Source organism: Cupressus sempervirens, chromosome 8 (genome assembly GCF_028749045.1).
Source record: "Cupressus sempervirens isolate cs-2001-9-10 chromosome 8, ASM2874904v1, whole genome shotgun sequence".
Taxonomy (NCBI): domain Eukaryota; kingdom Viridiplantae; phylum Streptophyta; class Pinopsida; order Cupressales; family Cupressaceae; genus Cupressus; species Cupressus sempervirens.
The window spans coordinates 193,041,270-193,069,055 of NC_143125.1; the positions used below are offsets into that span (position 1 = coordinate 193,041,270).

A 27,786-nucleotide genomic window follows, 5' to 3' on the forward strand; every position below is an offset into this window, starting at 1 on the left:
AAAGGCATATAACCTTTCCCTTAGACTTTCCATATCACCCAACCTATTCTCAATTACTATGCTGAGACTTGGTACCATAAATTCTACACGAATAATAGCTTCTTGGCCATACATCAATTGAAATGGCTTCTACTTAGGAGTTACTTTGTATGGCGTGTTGTAGGCTTATAGCATGGATGGTAGCTTCTCTTCCCAATTTTCATGCGCTACTCTACACAATTTGTAGACTATTGACACCAAGTTCTTGTTTGTTGCTTTGTCCTAGCCATTTGCTCATGGGTAATAGCGACTTGACAAGGAATGAAAGATTTAGAATTTTGTAGTTAGCAATTGAATGACATGATTTACAAAGTCATCCCCTCAGTTGCTGGTTAGCTACATTGGAATACTGTACTTTGTTATAATTTGTTCACAAATGAATTTAGTCATACTCAATGCAAAGTTATCATGTAGGGTTCATGCCTCCACCCACTTGGTAAGGTATTTCTTTGTTAGTACAATATATGTGCACGACCTTGCTCTTCTAGCCTTTAGTGGTCCAATGAAGTCCAATCTGCATCTCTCAAATAGTTCTCGTGTGTGTGAGGGATTCAAAGCATAGTTACAGGACTCTGTGAGTCCGAACCAAAGTCCACATTTTTGAGGCAAATGGCCCTGGACTCGCAGAGTCCAAGGACACTCCCGACTTGCAAAGTCCTGAGCTTTGAACTCTCCTGACATCATGACTCATATATTGCAAAAAATTGTGTTTCATTTGGTATAGTTCTGCTCTTATTTCATTAGATTAACAAAAGGAGTTACGAATTTGTGAGATAATAGATATAGAGATTTCTAGGTGGTGTTTTTTTTCCTGTGTATATTAATTCTAAAAATAATGTTGTGGTATGTTAGGAATTTATTAAGGATTGAAGCTTAAATAGTTCCTTGACCAATCTCAGATTATGGAGACGAGTTATAATGTTTATATTTTAGTCTTTTGAGTGTCTAGAAAATTATGTAGAAAGAATGCCAATTGTTTGACAATATGCCTTATGCCGTTATGAATGCTTGAAATTGCTTTTGACAAGCTTATTCTTAGGAAATTGTCCTTTCCCAGCTTGCCCTTGTGTATAGGACTTGACACCTTTGGAGTGGGATTATTGTGGTACTAGTACAATAGTATTTAGTCGAGAAAGTAATGATGTTTTTGAAAACTAATCTGGAACTATATCCTTGGATTGCAAAAGTCATTGTTCTACATATTTTAGAAGAATAGTTGTAAACCAATATAGTCAGCTCCCAGTCTGAAAATATGAACAATATGTCATATTATAGGAAATTTAATGTTTAAATCTTAAAATGCCGTTAACCAGGTTATAGCAAATTACATAGTTGAATAACCCTGCATCTCAAAATGAAGGATAGTTACCCAAATTGAAAGATCATTGCCAATATTGGATACTATTTGCGTTTCATTATGAAGAAGTCGCTTTCAGCATTGTAGAGTTCAAATTTACATATATTTGTGTTAGAATTCTATAATGATGTATATTAGTTTTTCTTTTTTCTTCTTTTAGACTTACGTGTTCATGAATGTTAGAACTCTCTAGTGTTGTACATAAAGTTATAAACTTTCAGACTTACGTGTATATGTGTTGTTGGCTATGTCCTTGATCATTTTCTAGGCAAAAATTTGTAAACCAACTATAATTGTTATTAAAAGACTTTTACCATTAAAGGTTGTGTTTCACCAAGCAAATTGATAGACATACTTGAGAGACCTGTTGTTGTCTACAATGCATACATAAGCTGTAAAAAACATATATTTCTCAATATCCGAGTCTTCCATGACTTATCTTAGGCATATTCGTAGGAGGGCATAGGCTACTATGAACCTTAGTCTTCTACACTCTAGCTGATATTTTGGTGTGTGTTTTGAACTTTTGATTCCATGGATTTCATATATTGTAGACATTTGACAGTGACACTATGTTTAACTTTGTATTATGTATTTAGCTTTTTTCTTTCAGAAATTCGCTTTTATACTTATGTGATCTATGCGAAATTGTGTATGAGTGTTAAGTAGCTTCTATTTATCTGAATTATTGTGTATTTGACGTAATTGACTAAATGATGCATGAAAAAATCTCTAAATCCCTAAAAATCTTTGAATTTCATGGGTTTTTTGACTTTTTGAGTTTATGCCCAGTCTGATTTTCGAGACAGAGGCGAGTTCGAGTCCCGTAACATTAATTCAAAGGCATGAAGTCTCACTTTAATGGTTTCCCAACCCTTTGACACATGTCACAGCCCACAACCCATTCCCTAGCATCGTTTAATAGTGTAGCCCACCATAGATTTGTGAGAAACACCATCATTGTTGTCGTGTTCGATACTATGTGTGCTTATGCTAGTCCTTCATGCACCTCCCTAAGAACGTAAGGGACCTCTTCTTCCATGACACACCTCTGTAACGCCTAATCTTGTCCCATCTTGGATAGTAGCCCATTAATCAATTGGAATAATTTACCCTTGAGGGCCAACTTCCTTCTCTCTCCACGAACATCTCATAGAATCTGGGAGGTAGATAGGTACTCCCCAATACTTGTGTACCATGTGGGTAATACAACAATATGAAACAGGTATGTGTTTGGGTAGTCATCATTCACCCCTTCTTGTGGTTCTCTAGACTTGTTTTTGGAGAGCTAGTATACAATGACATAGCTCTTCCCTGGCTATACAATAATGGTAAAAGTAAACTCCTGCAACAAGAGCAACCATCTGCTTACCCTCCCTTGGATGATGGGTTTGTTGACTAGGTACATCAGTGCCTGGTGGTGCATATAGAAGGTGAATGGTGTCAACAGATGGTGTCAATTTTTTTGAATGAGATACACTATTCCTAGAGCCTCCTTTTCTTTTGTGTTGTAGTTCTTTGCCTTAGACAATAACGTATTCGCTAAATAGACAAGGTGATCCAATCCATGGTCACCAACCTATGGCAATGTGGCTCCAATTGCAAAGTTTGGTGTGTCTACGTGTACATGGAACTCTTTGTCCTAGTTCAGATTGGCTAGGTTTGGCACACCTACTAGTCTTGTCTTCAATTCCTGAAAATCTTCCTCCTGCATCATTCCCTAGGTGTATGAGTCTCCCTTCCGTGTCAGCTTATCAACAGGTATAATACTTGGGCAAAATTCTTGATAATCCTCCTATGTTACCTGATGTGCCTGGAGATTGACTTTACCCCTGTGATGCCTGTTACAGCTTCCATCTTTGTAATCACTCGTACTTTGTTAGGATCCGTCTTTAGTCCCACCTTACACATAATATGCTCTAGCAACCTCCCTTATGGCACCATGTATTTGCATTCTTGGGGTTCAATGCTAATCTCTCTCTTTTGCATCTTTCATGCACTTCTAGAGACCAAGTGTTTATCCTACTCATTGTAGATGGTGCAATAGTCTAGGAATGCCGTATGGACATTTTGTTAAATATATGTAGGATTAACCTCTGGAATGTCGTTGGCGCATTGCAGAGTTCAAAGGCCATCCTATTATAGGGGTAGAGACCATCTTCTACCACAAATGTTGTCTTCAATTTGTCCTCTTCAACAATGGATATCCGGTTGTACCCTAAAAATCCATCCATGAATGAATAGATTTTTTGTCCTGCATTTTCGAGTATGCTATCCGTGAAGGGGATAGGAAATGGGTCTTTCATGGTGACTTGATTGAGGCATTTGAAGTCTACGCAGATGCGGATTTGGTTCTCCTCCTTCAACGATATGACTATTGGAGACAACCATTCACTTGTCTATACTCGGAAAATGGTATCCACATTAAGCGTACATTCTATCTCTTCATTGACTTGTGCGACATAGTTCCCTTTTATCTGGCATGGTTTCTTCTGTTTTGCTATGACTCCAGGCACCAACAGGATGTGGTGCACACATATTTCATGAGGTACTCCCTTCAGAGCCTTATATGTTCAAGTAAGAACATCTTTATACAACATAAAGATTTTGAATGTTGCAGGTTTTAGGACTAGGTTCTAGTCATCGGTTTATATATTGTAACGAAGGCTTTCCATACTAAATTAGCTTCTCCATGTCAAATTGGTGTGCGAGTGTCTCGTTTACTCTGGCCTCCCCTTCAATATACTCTCTATATGCTGGTGGAAACAAATCCTTCACCCCTTCATCTATCTAGAGCTTGCTAGAATGAAACTATTCATAGGCTTCCATTCGCTAGTGGAAGAGTCCATTCGTTGAATCTGGATCGTCCTCTGAGCATCTGATGTAACACTAGTCTTGCTCCTACTGTATCTTCTCTAGGGTCTCCTAAGGCCAATCTTTTGACCTAATAGGGTTTTGTAATGTTCCCTTCTTTTGGGACATTATAATTCTATGTTGCCGGCTCACTTCGCTTAGGTTTCGGGGGCGAAAAGGTTCTTTACGGGGTTCAGTTTGAGGTTTGGCCTAAACATTTCTAGTTTCAAACCCATCAGAGCAGTTTTGGCAGGTTATCCGGATGATTACTATTTTTAGTAAGTAAACAGAGTACAATATTTTCGATACCTCAGTGTTGGTTTGGAAGCATCTCGCCGAGAGCTTTCCAACGAGCTACTGCACGTGCTTGTCTGAGTTCATTTGGTCAGCTATTTTAATGCCTGATGATTATATGGTTTATTGACTAAGTGACTATTAAAGTTCATTTAATTTGTCACTTTATTTAAAAAGGGTACTATGTTCACTTAAGTGACTAAAGGACAAAAAGGTGCTTTATCCCACATTGCTTAAAAGAGTGTGCATCACATTGGAACAACAGGCTCCTCATGGGAAGTTATGAAGATATAATTTTTAAACACAAATATTAATCTGGGAACTGGAAACAGTTGCTAGTTATCTCTTTGAGGACGCATACTCTTGAAGAAGCCTTGGAGGTTGGATGCAAACCTAGCCTTCTTATAGGTTTTATCTACATTTGCCAATCTGACTGTTATTTTTTGTTTTTTAAGATTGGATTACTTGGATTGTTATATGTTATTGTATTGCTGTTATATAATACAGTAATGTTTTTTGGCGGATTGTTGTGTTAATTCCTAGTTTATGTATGAACTTCTGAATATTGGAAGAATATAACAAACTTGCCTGAGTTTTTTTGTATGCAAATCTGCTGGTTGCAAATCAATTAAAGTTCTGGAATTTATATCAAATACTGTTTTACTATTTCGTTTCAAATCTGCTTGTTTATATCAAGGGTTTTTAGTAAAATATCCGGAAAGGGATATTACAGTGCTATCTGAGCCATGCATCTAGCCAGCTTGTGAAATTATATCAGCAATTAAATCGCAGAAAGAATTATTCTTTGGGCTGTAAGGACTGGGTTTAAATCTATTTGGACTCCATTCCGAGGTGCATTTTAACCATTGTGCAAACTTCTGTTAGTCATGTTTCATAGTTTGCATGATATATTGGCTAGAGGCTAGATGTCTCAACCTGAGAACTATTTCTGCCGAGAAATCAGACATGCATTGTTGCTTCAGTTTGTTACTTTTCAAAAAGAATTTGATGTTTAAAATCTACTTACTAGACGGCCGCCAACTGTTTGACAAAATGCTGGTGGATTCTCAAAATTAAGTCATGTCTCCTTTATGGACAGCGAACTGTTCATTGACTTTATACAAATCTGTTTGTTTACTTGCTGTTGTATGTAGTCATGCTATTGTAGAGGTATTTATTTGAGACAGGTTAGGAGAAGTGGATATTCTAAGGGGAAACCCTTGAAATCAGTGAAGACTGGACGCAAACCCATGCTTTTCATGTAGGGTGAATTTGCATTTGAATTGATATCGAGTGCTGAAGGGTGAAGTTGCAAGGACTTCTGGTGAAGGTTTTAAGCAAGTGATTTTTGGTGCATTCATTCTTCATTCAAGTAGATGTTATAAGGGAAAGTAGAACTATATTAAATTGGTGCGGTTGTTTGGAATCACTGGCATATTTGAAGCAAATCGTGGACAGATAAGTAATTGAAATCACCAACCGGGAGTGTTTAGTAAAGAGTCACAAATCCAGGCGACTTACACGAAATTGTTGGTAGTGTTGGAGCCATCATTTCTAGTCGGAAATACAGAACGTGACTGCCAAGGAAAGCATAGGCAGAGGGCCACGGGAAGAGTTGGGCATTGTTTAGGTAAACGTCAGACATCACAGTCGGGTACACTCTCCACGGTGAAGCCGACTCCTGCTTCAACGTTACACGGGTTGAGACCAAATCATAGCCCACAATAGTTTGGACGGAACTCAAGATTGTTGACTGAATGTTTAGAGCCGTAGACTTGAGAAACCGTTTTTTAAAATATCAAACAGGGAAAAGAGTTACAAGAAAACAAAGTAACGTTTTGCCAAGTGTTGAAATATTTTGGACATGTTAGAAACAAGTGGTGAACATCGTAGGCTGAGACCTTTCATTGTAACACTTTCAATAAGAAGAGCGTCAGTAGTAAGAACCGATTAAATGAAGGACCCATAGTGGAAAGGACAGGTGGCATCGGGGAAATTTGGCAAGTCATACATAACAAATGCAAGGTTATCGTCAAGCGTTTGAGAGAAAGGAAATTTTGGAATTGATGAGTGTCCCAGGAAATGTTGCTTATAAGGGAAACCAATTCCATAAAGTTGTCAATTTCTATTCCGAGGCAATCAAATTAAATGATAGAAATGCCACTTACTATAGCAATCGAGTAGCAACATGTTTAGAATTGCAAAGGCTTTAGCAAGCTGAAGAAGACTATAGTAAAGCTATTGACCTTGACAAAAAGAATGTTAAAGCGCATTTAATAAGAGGCACAACAAGGGAGATGCTTTCTATAAGGATGCTATTGAAGATTTCAAGTTTGCTCTTGTGCTTGAACGAACCAACAAGACAACAAGCTCTGCATTAGAGAGATTAAAAAGGTCTGGTTTATAGACTTCGTGAAGTTTTGTTCTCAGAAAAGTAAATTTATGTTGGATGATTGAGGGTTGCTATGGCATAATTCTAGATTCTTTCAGTTGTATTAAATTTCAGTCCAACGATTAAGCTGATAAAGCCGGATGGCCAGACAATTATTATATCACTTTGTGCACTTTGTAGATGTCTCTGTTTTTGATCTCTTGGTGGATGGTAGATGGAATGCAGTTGTTTAACTGGTAAAATAGAATAATTGGTCCAGAAATAGTTTAAATAACATTTTTGATACAAAATACAGTGTGGTGTGATTTCACAGTATACACAGCAAGGAAAAACACCAAGTGTCTAACAATATAGACTTAAACAAACCTTTAAGTCTTCTGGTCAGTTTGGGACTAGACGGGAGCTTTGGAAGCCATTCAGGAGTTGCACCAGTCTCACAGTGATACGAACTACAACTTAGGACTGTATGTTATCCAAATATTCGTTCAAAAATCCTTTACTATAGGTTGGTACGACATACAGTCCTCTGATAATATTTGCATTTTAGTTGAAACTCCAGTGGATGGTTTTAGTTGTCAACTTGGCACACACCAAGGACGTTGAAACAGGATTGGGTCCATCTCAGGCACATGAAATGTTACATGGTAGAGGAAGTGGGATGAGACTTCCAATTTGATATTAAAACTGAAGTAAGGAGACTGTACGATAATTATAACAAATTTTCGTCAAAGCTTCAAAAATAATTTCCTTTCATTGATTACGTGGACCTCCAGCTAGAGCTGCAAAACAAGACAGATATGATAAGAAACAAATGCTATGATTTGGCTTGGGATCTCCTTGCAGAGGACAGTTACAGAAAACTGCATAGGGTAGATATCAATCAACTTGATAGTAGTATTGATAATGACACAAGTATACTAGCAGGTAATTGGGAGGCAAAAGTGTCTTATGGAACTGTTTACACTAGCCCATCTGATGAGCATGTTGATGACCCATGTAGAAGGGTTGACCAAACTGCCAACGTTGGCAACTCCATATCTTGTTTAGACATGGAAAACACCAACATCTTATTTGGTGACATGGAAATTTACCTGTATAAATTTTATGATGATATAAGGTTGGAAATTATGTCAAATTTTGAGGAGCAAATGGACCGCAATGTTGGCAGGATAGATGATATAGCATGTGTTGAGTTAGAGGACATATCTGAAAATGTTATTCCCCTAGGTGATGAGAAATTAGGGAATTCTATGGAGAGCAGCCCACTTGTGTTCGAAGGAGATGGTCAAAAACCATTATCGCTCCTTGACTTATTGGATATGTTTTTGGTCAAAGAGGACAAGATTGTCCAAGTGTTGACAAGGATGGATGATTCTTCCAAATTGGTTGAGGATCTCATGCGGACGATTGTGATAGAAGAGAGACATGGTAGTGTATGTGGTGTCACAAGTCCTCTCTTACATATTATTTTTGAAACTTTGAAAATGATAAAATATGGGTACTTGCAACTATTAATAGATAGAGATCTAGCAATAAAATTCGGAAGGGACAAGGAGAGTGAGGTAGATGAGCTATGCCTTCAATTGAGCTTAACACATTACTCCATCCACAACGCTGAAAATCAAACGAGTGGGGCAGTCATTTATGAAGAAGATAACCGTGGTTCAAGGGCACAAGAAATCACGCAAATCGTTGAAGAAATTCATAAAGCGGGTAGATGTAAAGGCAAACAATGTAATTCAGTCACGTATTCCCCGTCTGAGACTTTCTATGATGAGAAAAATTCTATGGATCAACAAGTTGATGAGTCTGAAAATTCTGATTTTTATGACAGCAGCTGTACATCTTCACATGAGCACAGGGTTAGTGATACAAGAAGTGAGGATAAGTCAGAGATTTCAATTAATGGTGAACCATCCTTTTATGAAGACTTTGACATAAGCGAGGGTACTCATGGTGGAGTAGGAAGTTCAGATTTATCCTTAGCATGTTCTGAGGAATTTTTCAGCTTACCCAGAGTTTTATCGCCCAACTCTTATGAGATGGCCACGACCTACTTGTTGATTGGTGATTTTACTTGTTGGTATATTCCAACTATCAGTGATTTACCTGCGTATGTTAGCAATATTTTCGCTAATTCTATTTGGCCTTCAAGGGTCAGTGAGTTATTTGCAGATGAGTGGGGAGAACACACATTATCCTACGTCCCACATGAGGTGTCTACATTTTTTATTCAGCAGTATCTTGAAGACAGTGATAGCCTTCGTGATGTTGGTGATTCACTAATCACTCTTTACTTAATCCCGGATCACGTTGATTGGGTGATTGGAGATCCAAGTGTTAATAGTATCTTACATCTGGTGGATTATACTGTGTTGTTACACAGTCACAAGATTATGATTTGTGTGTTTCAGCCTTTTGACACATTAGAGTTCCAGAGATTAAGATTACTCCGTTTCCACGAGGGTGATATAGCGGTGGAGTCAGATTGGTCGGATCTGTCATTGTTATCGGTACAGATATTACAGGAGTGGTATAGTGGTACAGTGGTGCAAATATTACAAGAGCTGGTCAATGGTCAGTGTCATTGTCACTCTTTTCTTGTACAAATGCATGTGTTAAATGATGCAAATGATATTGCAAATGCTTACACTAATGTAGATCAAACTTCTCCAAGTGCTTCACACATTGGATTGTTTTGTCAAGTGCAAATTGCATTTTTTAAAGGCAAATGCATGTGTTAAAGTGAAGCAAATGCAACATGGAAGACTTCTTCCTTCAAACGCCCACGAGAAACACACTTTTAGAAGTGCTTTGCATGTGTAAAAATGAAAGTATTTTCATGGATCGGGCTTTTCTAGCCCTTCTACATATGACGCTTTTGCTTTAAACACCCGAAATCGGGGTTCTTGTGAGAAAATACATATTTAAAATATACAAGGCAAGGGTAAAACCTCAAACACCCAAGCAAATCAGGGTTTATATGGCTCAATGCATCTTTAAAATGGGGTATATATGTAATGAGAAAGCATATGTAACTCAAATGCCTAAATGGAGAGAACAAGTCATGTCAAAATGCAAGTATTTGGTGAAAATCAGGGTTTTCCAATGCATTACATATTTAAAATGGCTTTCCAATGCAAATCAACATTCTCAAAACACATTGCATATTTTTCACATTTGGCTTTGCATGAAAATCACACTTTTCATGGTGCTTTACATGTTTGAAAACCAAGAGCAAAGTGCAGATCATGGTTTAGGAGATCATTTACTCGTTGCATATTTGCCCTCATATGCAGATTATGGTTTAGGAGGCCATTTATATGTTTCTTATTGCATCAAAATCCAAGCCTAGAGCTGGTCACACATTTCTGTGTGGATTACATGTTTCACTTTGCATGTAAACGAGCAAATTGAGGTTTGCAAAATGAAGTGCATATAAAAAGCACCCAGCCTAGTTGTTTCGATTAGAAATGACTAATTTTGCAAGCCAAATCATGGTCTACAAAACTGAATACACATTGCATATTCAAAAATATGTAAAATGCAACATGCTTTTGACTCAACAAGGTGCAATTTTCCTCTTGGTGTGATAAAACACAAACAAAATCGTACTTTTTGGGTGCAATTACATGTTTTATACAAAGTTGCATGGACACGAGTACAGTATCAGATACGGTTACAGCCATTTTTTGAGACCTCTCATTTGGGAATGACAAATACAACATTCTTAAATTACTTATATATATATAAACAAATTTTCTGAGTCATTAAAAATGATTTTCATTATAACAAAAGCAATATGAACACATAATTGCGACATATTCCAAAATACTATAGTTAGATATAGCTTTATTATTAAAACAAAATTCAAATACAGAAATAGTTTGGTAGAATCACATGCTATCAAAAATATCATCACTATTCTCTTGAAAGAGTTAGGATAGTTGGATTGAGTACGACCACCACCTAGAGTCTTAGAACCCGTTGATGATGCAGTGAAGGATCCTCTGACCGTGTCAGAATTCTCAACATTGAGGTTGAGACGTGTCAATGCATTTATGGACACATAAATGTTACTTGTCTCTGGTTGTACATCCCAAAGTCTATTGGGTCCTTTGATGTAGTCCATGGAGGAATGTGACAATAGATGAAGATTGTAATGTACATAGACAAGGTCCTCTGCTTTGCTTGCTTCCAACCTATTTCGTTTCATAGTATGGATAAAGCCATATGTACTCCAATTCCTCTCAGATGTAGAAGAACTAGGGACCTGTAATAAAAGAGTTTATAATATAATTTGCAAGTTACAATTACAAAGACACAAACAATCAAAAAAATTGAAATTATTAGAATAATTAGTATAAAATGAAACCTGTGATAGAAGCTTGATGGGTAGCTTTTGCAAATGTGTAGTCATAGTACCATGGAGGTTCCACCACCTTATAGGATCCATTTCTTTTTTATCTGCCATTGCATCAACATCTGCATAAGGTCGATCAGAGGAAGCAAATGTCCTAAACTCATCTCAAATCTCCACAGCCATTCTAGAGTCTATAAAGATTTTCTTGAAAGCTTGTTTATATCCTTCAACAACCTCAACATCCCTATTTGGTGCTGTCCTTTTTGACAATGCTAACATATTAGCATGGTAGTACTTAGGGTCCAAAGCATATGCCAAAAGTTGCAATGGAGTTGTCATTTTATCCCGTCTTTTTTTAATTACATCATATATTTGCTTATAAAAAATTCAAAGGGATCTTGCTCTTTTTCTATAATAATATCTCTAACTTGCTCCACCATTGTATCTATGGAATCATAGATGTCACCTAATATTGGTTTATTAGTATCACACTGGCGGATGAGGGTATATATTGGCTAAGTGAAAGATAGTAAATAATTTATTTGAGCCCACCAATCCTCATCAAGAATTAACTTCCTGACATAATTTGCTCGATCTGTTTGTAATTGTCTCCATACTGCCCATATGTCACTAATCACCATAATTTTCAAGGCTTGTTTGACATCAACAAGCCTTTTGAGAACAATGCAGCGTGTGGCAAAGCGTGTCTCAGCCACCTTCAATAAAAATGAATAATTAATTTTAAAACCATATAAATCTTAAATTCATTTCAGTAAAAAAATATTTGAATATTTTTGAGACAAGAAATTTACCTTTAACAACTCCAGCTTAGCGAATTTTCTGTAAATGGCCTGTGACATGTGATGATTACAAATAAACATCTGAATCTCTTTGGCTTCTTCATAAATCTTTTGTATCCATTGAATTTTGTCAATTTTTTGTAGTATCAAATTCATAGAATGAACTACACAAGGAGTCCACCAAATTTTTGGATATCTTGCTTCTACGACCAGCCCGGCTGCTCTGCATACTTTTGCATTATCTGTGATCGCTTGAACAACATTTTCCGGCCCCACAGATTCATTCGCTCCAATTAGAATGTTGGCAATAAACTCTGTATCTTTCTCTTCAGCCTTGCTTTCCATTGCTCTCAAAAACATTGCCCGTTTTGTGCTCATTGCAACCACATTGATTAGTGGCCTATTTCTAGCATCCTTGCATCCATCACAAATTATGGAAACTCCTGAAATTTTCCATGAATCTCGAATCACTTGCAACTGTCTATCAATAATATCTTTTTCTTTAATCAAAAGAGTAGTACAAACCTTCTCGTACCTTGGGCTTTTGTATCCGTTTGGAGCTTCATTAATAGACCTAACTGTAATAAACCTTGACCTGTTATAACCTTTAACAATCACCAATTTCTTCACTATTCAATTGTTTGACATTTTGTCAAACACTTGGCAAGCAATCTTAAACGAGATGAAAGTATTGCTTAATGCAAGTTCATTATTCATAATTTTTGAACAATGGTGGATGCAAATAGGTGAGCCACAACTGATACTCCAACAACTGAAATTAAATAACCAATCAAGCTACTAATAGAATTTTTTGCTCTTAATACCCAATTGCAATAGTGATCACTTCTTTTAAAGATATATCCAAAATAATCTTAAATCCACAGCTCAAATTCTTCTATTCAATAACTAAACAAATTACAGTTTATGTGTGAAGAACCTGATATAAATTGGCTAGCTGCAGACCAACACATCAAATTAATCATCCCTCAGCCATCAGCAACAATGGTAGACCTGTTCTGGATGATTGCAACCTTGAAAGAAGCATCTGCAGTCACCTAAAGTGGATGTTCTTGTAGCCAATAACCTGGAGACCTGTTAGGGTAATCCGTTCCCAGTAAATCACAACTACTGCTGCCCAGAACCGATAATTTCCAGCGTTCAAGTCCAAGTAAAACAGAGCTAAGAATGGCACTAATAATGATGCTCAGGTTTAGGCACAATAGGGGAATTCAATCCCTATTTTCCAACACTGACATTGCTATCCAAATTTCAGATTAAAATGGCCTTGAAATGTAATGAAATTCCACCCAGAATTACAACCACAGTAGTGCCTTAAAGCCCAAATTTATTAGACGCCCAACAGCAGAATAATATCTTCCCAGCCACAAAACAAACAGTAATGGAAGATACAAACAAACTTATAAAATTCAGAATGCCAATTCCATTATACCTCAGATATTACAGTGACACAGGAACAAATTAGACAATTGAAGCAAGAGTTGCAACATACACAACGCATGCAGAAGGCTTCCTATTATTCTTTCGCAACACCACCACAAAGATTCTACAGCTTGCATGGTGATTCTTAAAGGCCTGATTATACCAGTAATTTGGAGTCTGCCTATATCGCAATGGTGGTCAAAGTAGTGGTTTAGTTTCCCCAGTGGTTTCTTTTGCAAAATGTATCTGTGACAGTGGAAAATATTCAACTAGCTGTATCTGGAGGACACAAGTTTCATCCTAGTCAGCATATCATTAGTTGAAGTGCATAATATTAGACTTGTATCATGCTTGGCAGTATCTTCGGCAGCTATGAAATGATGGAAATGCAGAGTATAAGGACGAATAAGATCACATCATTAACAAGTGTTGGAGTTTACAGAAAATTAAAATATGTATGCCATGAGAGTTTATAAGCAGTGTATGTTAAAACTATCAAGCAAGACAATTTTTCATTTCCTCCTGACTTGTATCCCACGCTGACCCTATTCGAGTGTGGTGAATGACAATGTTGAATGAAAGAACACCCGCAGAGGAGGTTGGTTGTTTCCGTTGCATAATGAGTTGACTTTTGTGCGATGAGGAAGAATGATGAAGTAGATGGCATAAGAACATAGAAACAGGCAGCGATAAGACTATTCGGTACCGGAAAGTGATTTTCCAAAAAGTTTGGGTATAATTTGTCTCTCATCCACAGCAAAATTCTTTCTCCATCCTATTTTTTGATGAACACATACACCTTTAGGAGTAACCAGTGAACAGAAGCCTGCAATGATTAAAGAACTTGGACATGGATCGTCCAGTATATGTCCGTCAATATAGAGGTGTCTCGTTGGTTTCAGAGAGTAGGAATTGCATTGAATTATATTACCGCTGACTCTTTTCAGAGTTCTGAGATAAACATGGGCATACTAGAGTACACAAATACAAATAGATACATCTATGGTTAGAAAAATCAAACAATTAATTCATCGGGGATGTGTAGCGCCAAAGAGACACCTTCAAACATACATAAATCTAGAAGTTAATTTGGTATGCAATAACAAGAACCAGTCAATATTGGATGCCATCAATTTTGGAACAAACAATGTTGTTTTCTGACTCATCATGTGTTTCCAATATATGTCAATACCCTTAAGGATAGCAAATATGTAGACTGCCCAATGCATAACAGGGATAAAGTCGTATCTCCATATCACAGAGGCACTGATGATCAACGCACCCTTGTTGGCGAGGGGAGTCTCAGATGACTCATTTATATTCTGAAATACCCAGATTTTAAAGTTGCTAAACAGGGGACGACACATAATCTACTAAGTCAGAAGACACGGGTTGATTGATGTTCATACTCACGCAACTTTGCTGCTCGATAGCAATACGATCCAATATAAGTAGAGCATAATAAATGAATGAATGAATGAAAGATTTTTAATGACGTCCACGAGGCCATAAGCCAAAGGGACCCACATAAAACTCCTAGTCAGTCTGATGTGATTTCTCCAACTTGTTTGTTTTGTTGTGAATTTGCATAATTAAAATGGCCCCCTTGAAGAGTCTTGGTCCTTCGAAAAGGTCTATTATGTTGTTCACTTTTACCGTGTCTTTGTGTTGGCTGCGAATGTCTTTGTATGCTGTACAATCCTTCAGATAGTGCCACTTTGTTTCTACCATACTCTTGTTGCAAAATCTACAAATTCTATCCTTCCACTCTTCCTTAGGAACCTTCCATCTACTAGTTTCACATCTCAAACAATGGGAACTAGATCTCAATTGAGCAATTAGGATTTTTGCCTTTCCTTTGATCTCGGCTCCTAAATATTCTTTGTTGTCATGTTCGCATGTGGAATTAAATTCTTTGACATAATAGGCATTTTTTCTACCTAGCTAGTTTGCCCACATGACATATCTGATTTTTCCTGTTACCCATTTTTTAATTTCAGAATTGTTTTCCGGACATTTTAGGTAGTCAATGTTCCACTTATTGAACCATTTATTGTTTTGTTTCTTCTATGTCTTTTTCCGACGAGCTAGTTCTCCGTTAACCACCCTACTAGGCCAGCGATGTGCATCCATTGTACTCACCTTTTTTTGGAGAGCTCAGCAATCTAACAATTGTCGAGGCCTCCACCAGGAACATGCCTGCCTCTGCTAAAATAATCTCGTATGGGACTGTGGATTTGATTTTGAGATTAGTTTTGATGAAGTGTTTTTTAATTCTTTCAATTTGTCACCATTTATGGTTTGATACGCTACTCCCCCATACCCCGCAGCCATATAAAATAATTGGTATCACCAACAACCCCAACAGAGTTTTCTTAGTCTTCCAATTCCATAACTTTGTTGTCCTACACCTGTTTTGAAGAAGATGTCTTCCATCCCCCTTGTATCCTTTTTGATTTGCATGTTTCCCAATTGAGCCGGTAATGGAAATCTATCCCCAAATACTTGTATTCTTCTACAATTTCTAGCGCTTTGTTATTAAATATGAAATTGCATTGTTGTTTTCTCTTCCTCAAGGGAAAGACCATGATCTTGGTCTTAGAAGTGTTGACGTCGATCCCTACTTCCGTGCAAAAGGTTTCTAAGTTCTTCAAATGTTCTCTCAGCCACTGTGCTGTTTTAGCAATGAGAATGAGGTCATTAGCATACAAAAGCAATTTGATCACATATTCAGCCAATTGAATTTTGTCTCCATTGGCTTTGTTTAGCCATTCCTCTAACTTGTCAATATAGAGGCCAAACAAGGTAGGCAATAATGAGCATCCCTGTTTGACCCCTATGTCACTGCCAAAGCATTCTGACATGCCCACTTTGGTTCTAATTTTCACTTTAACTTGTTTGTAAAGTTTATATACAGCAGCTCTATACTCTGTTGGGGCCTCTAATTCTTCCATCCTATTCCATAACTTATCCCTAGGGACGGTGTCGAAAGCTTTCTTAAAGTCAACAAAGCAACAAAATGCCCCTTCCCTCTGTTTATCCCATGTTTTTTCTATAAGGAACCTTAGGGTAATGTAGTGATCAATGGTGGAATGTTTTGGTCTGAAACCCACCTATGCCATAGCTCTTTTCCCTTCTTTTTCTGCCCATCTGCTGATTCTCCGCTCTACCATACTCCCATGGAGTTTGCTTAATAGGGGGTTCACCATGATGGTGCGATAGTTGGAAGGGTCGTTGACATCCCCACTCAATCCCCACTCTTATGGAGAGGAATAACTACGCTAGTGGTCCACTCCGTGGGAAAGCAGCCTTGCATGACCATATTAAAAATGTTCCTGACGTGTGGAGTCAACAAATCTATCCTCCACTTGAGAAATTCAGCTTGCAACCCATCAATATCTGAGCTTTTCCACTCGCTAATCTCCTTATCCCTAGAGTAATGTCTTCATTAGAAAATAGTTCATCCAGATTGTTGGTTGTGGGGAGTGAAACATCGGCCTCTGGTCTCTCATAAAGAGTCTTTGCATACTCTAACCATTGAGATTCTGTAATTTTATTTTCAACCTTTTTCCTAGCTTGTTGTAACTTCCTTCAAAAATCTTTAGGATTGTGCTTTCCTAATATGATTACCTCCTTCCTCTGATTAATCACATATTCTTCTTTTTGGGATTTGATCAGCTGTTTGTATTTTCTTATGATTGTTTTGTTTTCCTTTCTCCCTTTAAATTTCTTTTTTGTGGCCTTGCATTCTTTCTCATACCATGGGTTAGCCGGAAAGGTGTTTGAGATGCTCTTCTTTATCCTTGTTCTCTTGTAACCCTTTTGTGCTTCCTTAATTAGTGGGATTAGAAAACTGCTGCTGATGTGACTTTTCTTGTCACTGTTTTCCTTGATATTCGTGGTGTCATGATGCATTTGGAGTTGCTGTTCAAAAGCGGTGCAAAATATCTTTTTGTTATCGTTGTTTCTAAGAATCTTGCCCTCTTTATGTTCTTTTGTGCTTTCATCTAGGACCCGATCACTTTTCCATCTTTTGACCTTCATATTGCATTTAATACAGAGAGGCATATGGTTTGAATTTAGCTCTATGGGGCATTGTTTAATTCTGAAATCAACTGCTTTGGTGATGACTGATTGCCAACATATTAGATAGTCTACCACACTTTGTCCATTATACGTTTTGCAAGTAAATTTGTTTGATTTAGGCCACACCTTCATACCATTACACACAACTAATCCATGGAGGCTGCATAGCCCTAATAGCTCAGCCCCAAAGTGAGACACACCACCTTTTTCATCTTGAGAAATCTGTTTGCTGATATTGTCATCATCTTCTTTTAGCCACAAGGGATTACTATCCTCTATTAGATCATTGCCCAGCTGAATAGCCTAGTTACTCGCTGTCCTAGCATTTAAAATCTCCTAGAAGGGTTGTGTTACCAGTTTGATTAATGAAAGCACATCTTTCTTTAAAGTTGCAAATGGATCTTTGTTGTCTAGATGTCTCTTTTTGTAGAATTTAGAGTTTTTTGGTGCGAAATAGCACGCTGCTAGCCACGTGATCTCCTCATCTTCTTCAATCTCCAGCCATATAAATAGTTTATTTGGGTCCTCTTTCTCCAATGCTATGGTTTTGTTCCACGTATCTTTTATCAAGATAGTGATCCCTCCATGACCTTTACCTATCTTTGTTTATTCATTCCACACAGAGATTTTATTGTACCCTACGAAATCTAGAATTCTACATCCCTCATGTTTGTGTGTTTCTATGAGACAAATAATGTCTTGTCCCTTGGGTATGGGCCCCAACCCCGGTCCTCTTCTTCATGGATATCCTCTACAATTCCAACTCACCATGCTTAGATACTCTCGTGGGGCCCAAAGTTTCTATTTCTGATTCGCTGATTTGTCGGCAATCTGTGCTTTACCGTTTTTCATCCAAGCCCATTTGTCGATAGCCCTTGCTGATTTTACTTTTTTCCACTCCTTTCTTCTTTCCTCTTGCTGGATAATGGTTAAATCCTCGTCGAAGTATATTTGGGTGTCTTTGAGTAGCCCTCTGTTCTTTAAAATTGTACTCTTATCTTCTATGTTGCTGAAAGTAACTCTCACATGTCTATTTTTCCTCATTCCCATACTTCTCCCAATTTTGTTTGCTTGCCGGATTTTACCTGTCAATTTTAGTTTGTCCCTAAGTAAGTCATTGTCAAAATCTTTGTTTTCTCACATTCCCCATAGTCCTTTAAGCCTTTAATAATAATGTTTAGAGCCTTGTCTTGAATTTACTTCTCTTCTCTGATTTGTCTCCTTACTTGCTTTTGAATGACTTCCTTCTATTCCATGGATGGTTCATTGACGACTTGTGCCCATATTTTGGCTTCTTTTATTTGCTCTTTTAGTTCGTTTTCCCTTAGCACCATGCCTGCTAATGTTGCTTGAACTTCCTCCATTTTTGTTGTAGTATTTGATTTAGTTATTTTTTCCAAGTTATTTTCTATTGTCACTTTCCTTTCGTTCAAAGCCTGTTTGATAGTGATTATTTCTTGCTGCCCTCTCTCGATGTCGTCTTGAAGATTTAAGACTTTCTTTTTCAACCATTTTTCTTCTCTTTCAAGTTCCCAACTAGTTATTGTGACCTCTTGCAACTTTTCTCTATCCTGCCGTCCTTTCTCCTCCAAGTCCTCTACCTTTCTTTTCATGTCCATAAGGTCATTCACATACGTTTCTGAAGACCAAAGAAAAGGGGAGGAGGAGAGGCTGTAAGGTTCTTGTAGAAAGCCCCCCTCGCAGGTTCTTTTGTTTGCCCCATCTTTTATTGTAAGAATCCTTGTCACAGTTTCTTGAGATTCCTCTTGTATTGGTGAAACATCTTTTGCTTGTTCCTTTGTGTCAATTATTAGGAGGTTTTTAGCTGTCCTTGGTAAAATCATGATAAGTTTCCTCTTCTGCAGTTGTTTTTTGTTCTTTTAGATTTGTCTCCATTTAAGTATCCCTAGGTATTGCTTTTCATTGACGAAAATGAATTTGGTGTTTACATCGTGATGCTTTTCCTATTGCGTTTCTAGCAAGATGTATCTAAAATCTGCGATAGCCCTTGGTTGTGATTGCTTTTGAGGACTGCTGAGCGACCACTGTGCCATCCTGAGAGTGTTCAAATACTGGTATAGGTTTCCATACTGCTTCCTGTCCTGATCCCAAATTTTCGGTGTAGGGTCTCCTATTCTTAGCCTCACAAAATTCTGCATTGTTAACCCGGATGTAGAATCTCTCTGTGTTTGTGTTCGCTGTGTGTTTAGGTGTGGTGCTTGTTTTGTTGTGAGAGAAAAGTTGAATGCAATTTTTGGGTTCCAAACCATTCATAAACAAATGTAGTAGAAAAAAAAGAGAACAAAGTATAGTTTGCAGAGTCCAACCTATAATCTTGTTTTTTTTCAAAAAAATAGTAGGGTTTTGTCTCTCTTGCTTTGTCGTCTGCTGCTCCCTGTGGGCCCGACCTATCTCCGCTGAGAATTTGATGCTCAAATGCTTAAAACCCGTTCACACTCAACCAAAAATAAATCCCATTTCCATTCATTTGGTGACACCATTAAGAATCCAAAAAAAGCCCAATGCTATTATACCGATCCTATCTAGATCTCAAGGCTTTTCATCTGACCCTTTTGTCGCCTGGCCTGCTCGGGACCTGTACTGTAACAACCGGTTTTCCCGGGTCAAATTTTAACATCTATCATAAGCATAGAATACAGTTTTAACTTTGACTTCATAAGAAGGCAGTTACATCATTCATGTTCATGTGAAGAGGATTACCGTTAAAGTCAGTTAAACAAAATTGCTTAACTAAATACTTGAAATACTTTTTAATGAAATTACTTCAAAAATTGAAATCACATACCTTGGAAAAACTGAGACTGAAATTCATCTAAGTATGCTTCTGCAATTCTTAGCACAAGGTAAACATCAGGACTCTATTCTGTGCACACAACTCTTACATCTTGTATCAACCCAACCCAGAAAAGACAAGAAAACGTGAGTGAAAGAAGAGCTATGAAATATAACCGCAAATAATGCATTCAGATAGATTTATTAAATCATGGTTATCATTGTATTTCCATCCTATATCTATATGGGTGATACACGATTATAATTTAAGAACATCAGTGATAAAATAAAGAGAGACTTTGTGAACTAAAAATCTATTTTAAGTCTACCTGATTCGGTCTGTATTAGACTGGCATCAGTATTGATTCTCATGCAATCAAGACTTCTTGAATCTTGACAATAGTGTATAATGGCATTAGTAGTGTTGGAGTGCGTTCTTCTAAGGGCCATGGTTGGCAAGTGAAGACTACATGATGCATGAATTCCATATTTAAATAGTCTCCTGCATTACCTCCTGGAATGACTTCAAATAACAATGAGCCCCCAAGCTCTAACTTGAAAAAGGGCGGTGGGCAATGTTCCACAATGAACCTGCGTTCTCTGCATATCCTGGTATTTGAACTGAGCTCAGCAGACGTTTCTCCCCAAAAGGATTGTTTCAGATGACGTTAGATTGTCTCTCCTAATTCTTCGTAACCAATCTCTCTCTCCCTCACGACTTCCGCCAGTTTAACCAGGTACAGCAAACTAATTACAGGATATTGATTAGGTATAAATCTGCCAAAATGCAAGGAATGTTTTTAAGGAAAATCGAATATGAGAGTTCTTGTTTTTCCCCCAACTCGACTCACAGGGTGTTTAGAAGATGAGAAATTGGAAAGAAAGAGAAAAACGTAGTCTAGAAAAATAATAATCGGGTGCTTGAAAATATATCCCATGACTTCCATATAAGGGACCAATTGTGGCTATCCAACTCCCCATCAGTTACAATAATCTTTTTGACTGCCCAAACAAATTATAAGGAAAAAAAAAAGAAGTTGAAAAGAATAATTGTAACATTACAATTTGAAAATAATAATTCAATTATTATAATTCCAACATTATTATTATAATGTACAACTAAACATCATTCTATTACTTTATTTAGGTATAATGATGCCAAATCATTATAATATTTAAATGCACAAATTTAAATATTTACAATAATAATTATGATGAAAGATAAATTAAAATCCTCTACAATAATTTAATTATTTATTAAATAACTCAATTATTTTAATTTAAACCATTTATTAAAATAACTCATGCAATTCCATAGATGTATTATGTTCCAAGTCACTAGGTCCTCTATCTGTTTGCTTAGTGATGGTGACGCCCTACCTAATTCTTTTCTGACAATGCTTCCACCCCTTCAACATGCTTCCTGCAAGGAATTTCTCGGTAATTAAATTATTTATTCATAAATAACTATAACAGTTAACCTTTCATCTTAATTCCATGAATTCACGATTAATGATTAACTAACATGTCATCTTCACTTGAAATCATAACGACTAAATATCAAATTAAATTGACAACTAACATCATGTGAACCTGAACGACTATATTTCAAGCTAGGTCAAAAATTGGGATGTAAAATGTACCTCCACCTGCACCTGCACTTGGAGCTGGACCTAGTCGGACTTGAAATTAATAAGTCTTAGTTTATATTGTCTTATTGATCGTTTATCTGTTTTGAATCAATATGTTGTTTGGGAATGGTCTCATGCCTTTCCACTCACATATAAATAAGGGAATGCCTTAAACCAAGATAAGAGATGAAAAAGATTGAAAAAGAAGAAATATAAAAAAGAGAAATTACAAGCAGTAGAAACAAAGTAATATGGAGGAATAAAATAGTTTTATGTAGTTATGGAACACTAGATATCGTAAATAATTAAGGTCAGTTGTGCTCGTTTTTTCGGCTTTAATGCAAGAAACCTGTTTTGTTTATTTATCTTGAAAGTTGAAGTTCAAAATATTCTCTCAGATTTATCCCCTGTGATTATTAATTAAAATTAATTGCTACTAACATGAAGAAGTCAATTGCATTATAAGTCTTTGATCATTAGAAGTTGCGTACAAAATGTTGTCTAGTTGGTTTTCTCAAAGAAATTAAATTCAACTAGACCAAGGTTTTATATTGCTAATTGAAGCTTCAGTCTATAAAGTAGTGGATGTTGTAAGTACCCTCATCTCAAGGTTGTCTATAAGGATCTGAAGAAGTTTGACTCTATACACCCAAGGTGGAATAAGCGGCTAGTTTGCGTTTTGTGTTGAGAAAATGAGTTAACATCTGAAGTTTTGAAGTTCGATATTCCATCATATCCATAATTCATAAACACTATTCTTTTTATTCAAATAACATTCATTTCATAAACAAATATTAAAGCATTCATATAACCTTATTTTAACAGTTTTAAAATATTTTGCCAACTAAGAATTCACAAGTCTAAATTTGCCATAGAAAAGCTTTGAACTAGGTGGTCAGGTTTGAGGTGAAGGGTTACCCGCCTAGGTGTAGTGAAGCCGGAAGTGTAGGGGACATTGGATAATTCCCATTCATTGGTCAGAAGTGATTGGGCAATCCTATCGGAGATTTGGCAAAGCTCCTGGATTTCCAATCTGTGGTTTTGGGATCCAATAGGGTGTTTACTGTTGCATTGTCTTTCTGTCATTAATAGATTTTGCTGTATGACATTAGTAAATAGTTACTGTGGCAATATCACTTCGACATTTAGTATATCACAGTCTAATGTTGCCATACCCTGCAATTAGCTACAATAGACTTGCAAGTAGCAGTTTAGACTCTATTTATGGGGTATTCTTCATATGTGTATTTTAAATTTTATATCTGGCCATCTTTCATACACTGGATTTATTGGTGTCTTATATGGCTTATGATCATGGTCCGTACCTTCAGTGTGATAATATGTCTTCCGTGCAATATTGTGCATTGGAAAGTTTTGAGTATTATGGTAAATCTGCAATAACAGGTCAGAGTTTCGTTCCAAGTATATTTGTCTACTATATGCAAAACTTTTTCTATTTGTCTATTATATTTTTAATGTCGAGGCACAAAATTCAGGAAATAAAAGGGGTTATTACAGTTGAGAAACCATTTATACCAGAAAAGTTTAATTCTGTGATGCTTAATGTTTACTCACTTCTCATGCACAAGTTCTACAAGCATCTGATAATTTAGAACTATGGCACATAGTATATATTATTACTCCTCAGCTCTTTTGGCTTACTGTTCAAGAAATAAAGAACTGTGTTAATGAAAGTCCTGTTGATTTAATGTAACATAAAGTTTCCGGATATAAATTGCATTTGCTTTTGTTGCATGGAAAAATCATATCTTTCTCTTTTGTTCTGAAAAACTCTGAAATTTTATGGTACTATACTTTTATCGCAAGTTTTTAATAGCATGAACCATGAGGACCCCTAGAGAACACTGAAAAGTTTAATTTGGAGGGTTAAAGACAATTCTTGAACTTACTCGGCACATCAGGATATTAGTGCACATTATAGCTAACCGTCATTGTGTTATCCCTATGTATGACATTTTTTGACACACTTAACACTTTGTTTTTGTTCATAATTATTTGACATATTTGATGCTCTATCATCTTTAAAGATGTAAGCTCTTCAGTCAATTAATAATAGAACATAGATTTATAGGAAAAACTATGTTAAATTTTCAATCCATAAGCTTTTGTTGTCAAATATATTACACTCTTTTTATCTAGAAGCCTTTTCTTATGCTCTTTATTTGTCTTACTTGTTTGATAGTGGAGTGATTTGTTGACTTCAGATATTTCTTATTTTCTTTTTGGAAAAACTGGAGCTTTCTAAATACATTTAGCAATAATTGCACTTTTCAAATGAGGTTTATCTTGCATTCTTTGTTTTGTGGTAGAATGCTCTATCAACAATTGCTCACATTTTCAATTGATATGACATGAGCTGACGCTATTGAGAATTTAATTTTTCTCTGAATGACATGAAAATTCAAATTGGTTCTCCGCACAATGCAGGAAAATAACGGAACGCCAACGGTCAATTCTTGAAGAGATTGCAAGGGATGAAGCCACTCAAGGTGAAGATATGTTTCTAGAAGGAAGCTGGTGAGTAGGTCAGTTGATTTTTTTATTATTGTCTTGCTTTCTATTTTGTTGTTGGCTATTTTTAAGCCTGGTGTTAAAGAATTCTTAGACTACTGCCTTCATTGTTTTTGCAAATGAAGACCCCTCCTTAAATTTTAATAATTTGTAGGTTTATCCATTTTTCATTGATAGCTTTTTCCTTAACAGGTTTTAGGTAAATAAATTTAATCAAACTTAGTTGAATCAAAGATGCTTTGGCTGATGGCAAGACAAATCTCCGCTTGGGATGGATAACTTTGAGATGGAGACATTAGTGGTTTGTGTCTTCCCCAAGAGATCACATTAGCTGTTTTGTTAGTGGTAAGGTAGAGAAAGGACACGGAGAATGATCACAGCCAAGGGAGTATTGAATTGCGTGGAAGCAACTGGATGATTTTTAATGTTACTGGCAAAATATAGATGATAAAAGGACTTCCAATGCAGTAAGCTGTTATTAGTAAGAGCAGGTTTTGGTGAAACATAAATATTTGAATGTGGGCTTTCCTTTGATTGAGGGAAATCCTTTTTAAGTATTTATAAAGATAAAGACATAATATACTACATGCCTACACTTCTATTACTCTTGATATTAAACGGCCTCTATTAACAAAATTTTATCAAAAGGAATTTGCTATAACTGGAAACAATGAATTGGTTATCCACCATTGTGCAAATGATGTTGTGTTCAATAAGGTCAAATGGTTAAGTTGGCTTAATTGTGGGGGGAACTCAATTGTTAAATGTAGTTAAGCTAGACTAGTATTGAGATCAATGAGCTCTTAGGAAGTTTCAATGCTTCATCCTTGTGAACATCACCTAGATGCAATGATTACTAATGAGATTCATCACTTTATATTGTTTGGGAATATCCTTGTTTCTATTTCTGAATCCTCATATGAGCTTTGTCTCTTGAATTGGCAAATGGATTCCACTATCGATAGTTTAGAATGTCACTTCATTAATTGCTCTGTGTTCGTTAGACAATGGTCTTTAGTAGATATTTATATGTGGATTGAATTTTTTTAGCCCTTGATCACCTACCTCTCAATGTTCTTGATCTAATATGGAACTTTATATGTCATTGGATTGAAGAAGGATTTTGTATAGACAAATGATCTATGGTTCTTTAAGATGAATGTTGTTTTTGTCTTCCCTTGGAATCCCTTCTTTAATCCCATAGATGTGGATTATCGAAAGCTTAATTGCAATATTGATCTCTAGACATCTTGTTTGGCAAAATGCTAGTTTGTTGAAGGTTTTTATAGAAGAGCTTGGGTGCTTTATGAAAACTGAGCAAGCTTTTCAAGACTTCCATAGCCATTTGTTTGAATTTGTGCAATGAATGATCTCTTCAAACCTCTTCAACAATCCATTTTGACTGTTTGATTGAGACCTTGTAGATTCACAACATAAATTATAAGGAGTGTCCAGCTTGTTGCATCCAATGTAAACTAGATGTGTTATCATTGGCAAATTCACAGCTCTCCCAAAGTGTGTTAATGAAGTCTATCTAGCATCAAAATTGGATTCACAAATTTCTAAGTTACCAGTTTGGGTTTAGGTTGAAGTTCTGGTTTGACGAACCGCCACGCCAGTATGGCAAAATTTTGAAATGGGGTTTGGGTTCATTAGTACAAAAACATGTAAACATTATATATGTATCTATGTGTATGTGCATATGTAATGTCCCCAATTCAGCAAATTCCAATAGCTTGGCGATTTCAGTTCATCGTTGACCCTTGTGAGCTAACACTATGCTTTGAGGGGCTTGGTGGAGTGACTTGCTATTTATAGTAAGTCGATTATGTAGAGTTTCTATTATTAGTAGTGCAGTTGTAGCACCTTGGGACTTCGCTTCTTCAGTGATTGATTGGGATTGATTGTTGAATAGCATATTGGAAGTTATTTAATTAAGTTATACTTAATAAATAACTTATAGAAGTCTTTAGTCCAATTTGATCGTGTGAAGTTGAAGATTCTTAAGTGAAAATTGTAACTAGGAAGCTAAATGGCATCTAGTATCTTGAGGAAGATTTAGCTTTGCAAATATTATAAAAAGACTTTATGAGACAAATCAGTTCATTACATGATTGCTTTTTATTCTTAATCGAGTTTTCTCTCCGAGGGTGTGGGCGTGGTTTTGGGGAAAAACTGAAATTCCTCCTGTTGCTTATCAAAATCGTTGATTAGAAACCTACGAGCCTTGCCTGCTTGATGCTGGGATATCTAATTGATTTTGACGAACTTGTCAGGATCAGCCAAATTGACTTAAATCCTCTGTGCTTTTGACTTCGCTAAACCAAGGCTTGTTCACCCGAATCTTGGATAGCAAAACTTGGATCCAAAATGACTTACAGTGGATAAATTATAACACAAGAATAATTTCCTCAAATGGCAAGAATTCAAGGAAACCTTCCGGATTGTGATTAATGATTATTATTCTTCGGATTTTGATTACTTTATTAGAATTGTGAGTTGCTGAAAGGAAAATTTTAAAACAAATTACTAAAACAAACAAGATCAAATTCTTAAAGGAAAGAGGCTAACATATTGCCAACATATGAATTGAAATTTGTGAGCAAATTAGTGATCAGTGCCAGGCTTTAATTGGGCAATAGAGTCAAAAATATATTTCTCACGTACAACTGTGTGCCGCGGGCACCTGTTCGTGGAAGGTTGCTTTGCGGGCACCTGTCCGCGGAAGGTTGCTCCACGGGCATCTGTCCGTGGGCACTTTTACCGTATGCGTAAAATAAATGAATGCATACAGACCATAGAACACGAACAACAAACTCCTTTTATTATATTCGCATATGCCAGAACATTACATTATGCTTCATAAGATAAGATGAATAATGATTTACAATGATCCCAGATGGGATATAAATACTATCCGTCGAACCTTCCCGAAGGAGTCCATCGGCCACAAACATTATGTCCGCTACAAACTATTTACCCGTCGGCTACAGGCTACAGAAACATCGACGACAATCATCCCGTCGGCTACAAAAACACCGACGACAATCCAGTCGGCAGACAACAACTTTATGATACCGGTTATATTATATTTGCTAATGATTCAGTTATTACGATGCCTCAAATTGTTACACTTTTCACATATTTAGATCAGTCTATGATGCTTTAACCCATATATGGACAAAATAGATACAAATAAAGAAAAT

At 36.6% G+C, this 27,786-nt stretch overlaps 1 protein-coding gene across 3 annotated transcripts in view; it reads left to right on the forward strand.

Annotated features, from left to right (window-relative positions):
- ATJ1 (DNAJ heat shock family protein) overlaps positions 1–27,786 on the forward strand; it is a 256,691-nt gene that overhangs the window by 161,095 nt on the left and 67,810 nt on the right. For 2 of the 3 annotated variants that reach the window (XM_089797200.1, XM_089797201.1), the window contains exon 18: positions 24,497–24,586. In XM_089797200.1, the coding sequence (XP_089653326.1) occupies positions 24,497–24,586 (90 nt within the window). Of the gene's footprint in view, positions 1–24,496; positions 24,595–27,786 lie in introns of all 3 variants that reach the window. The other variant, XM_089797202.1, reaches the window with a different exon arrangement.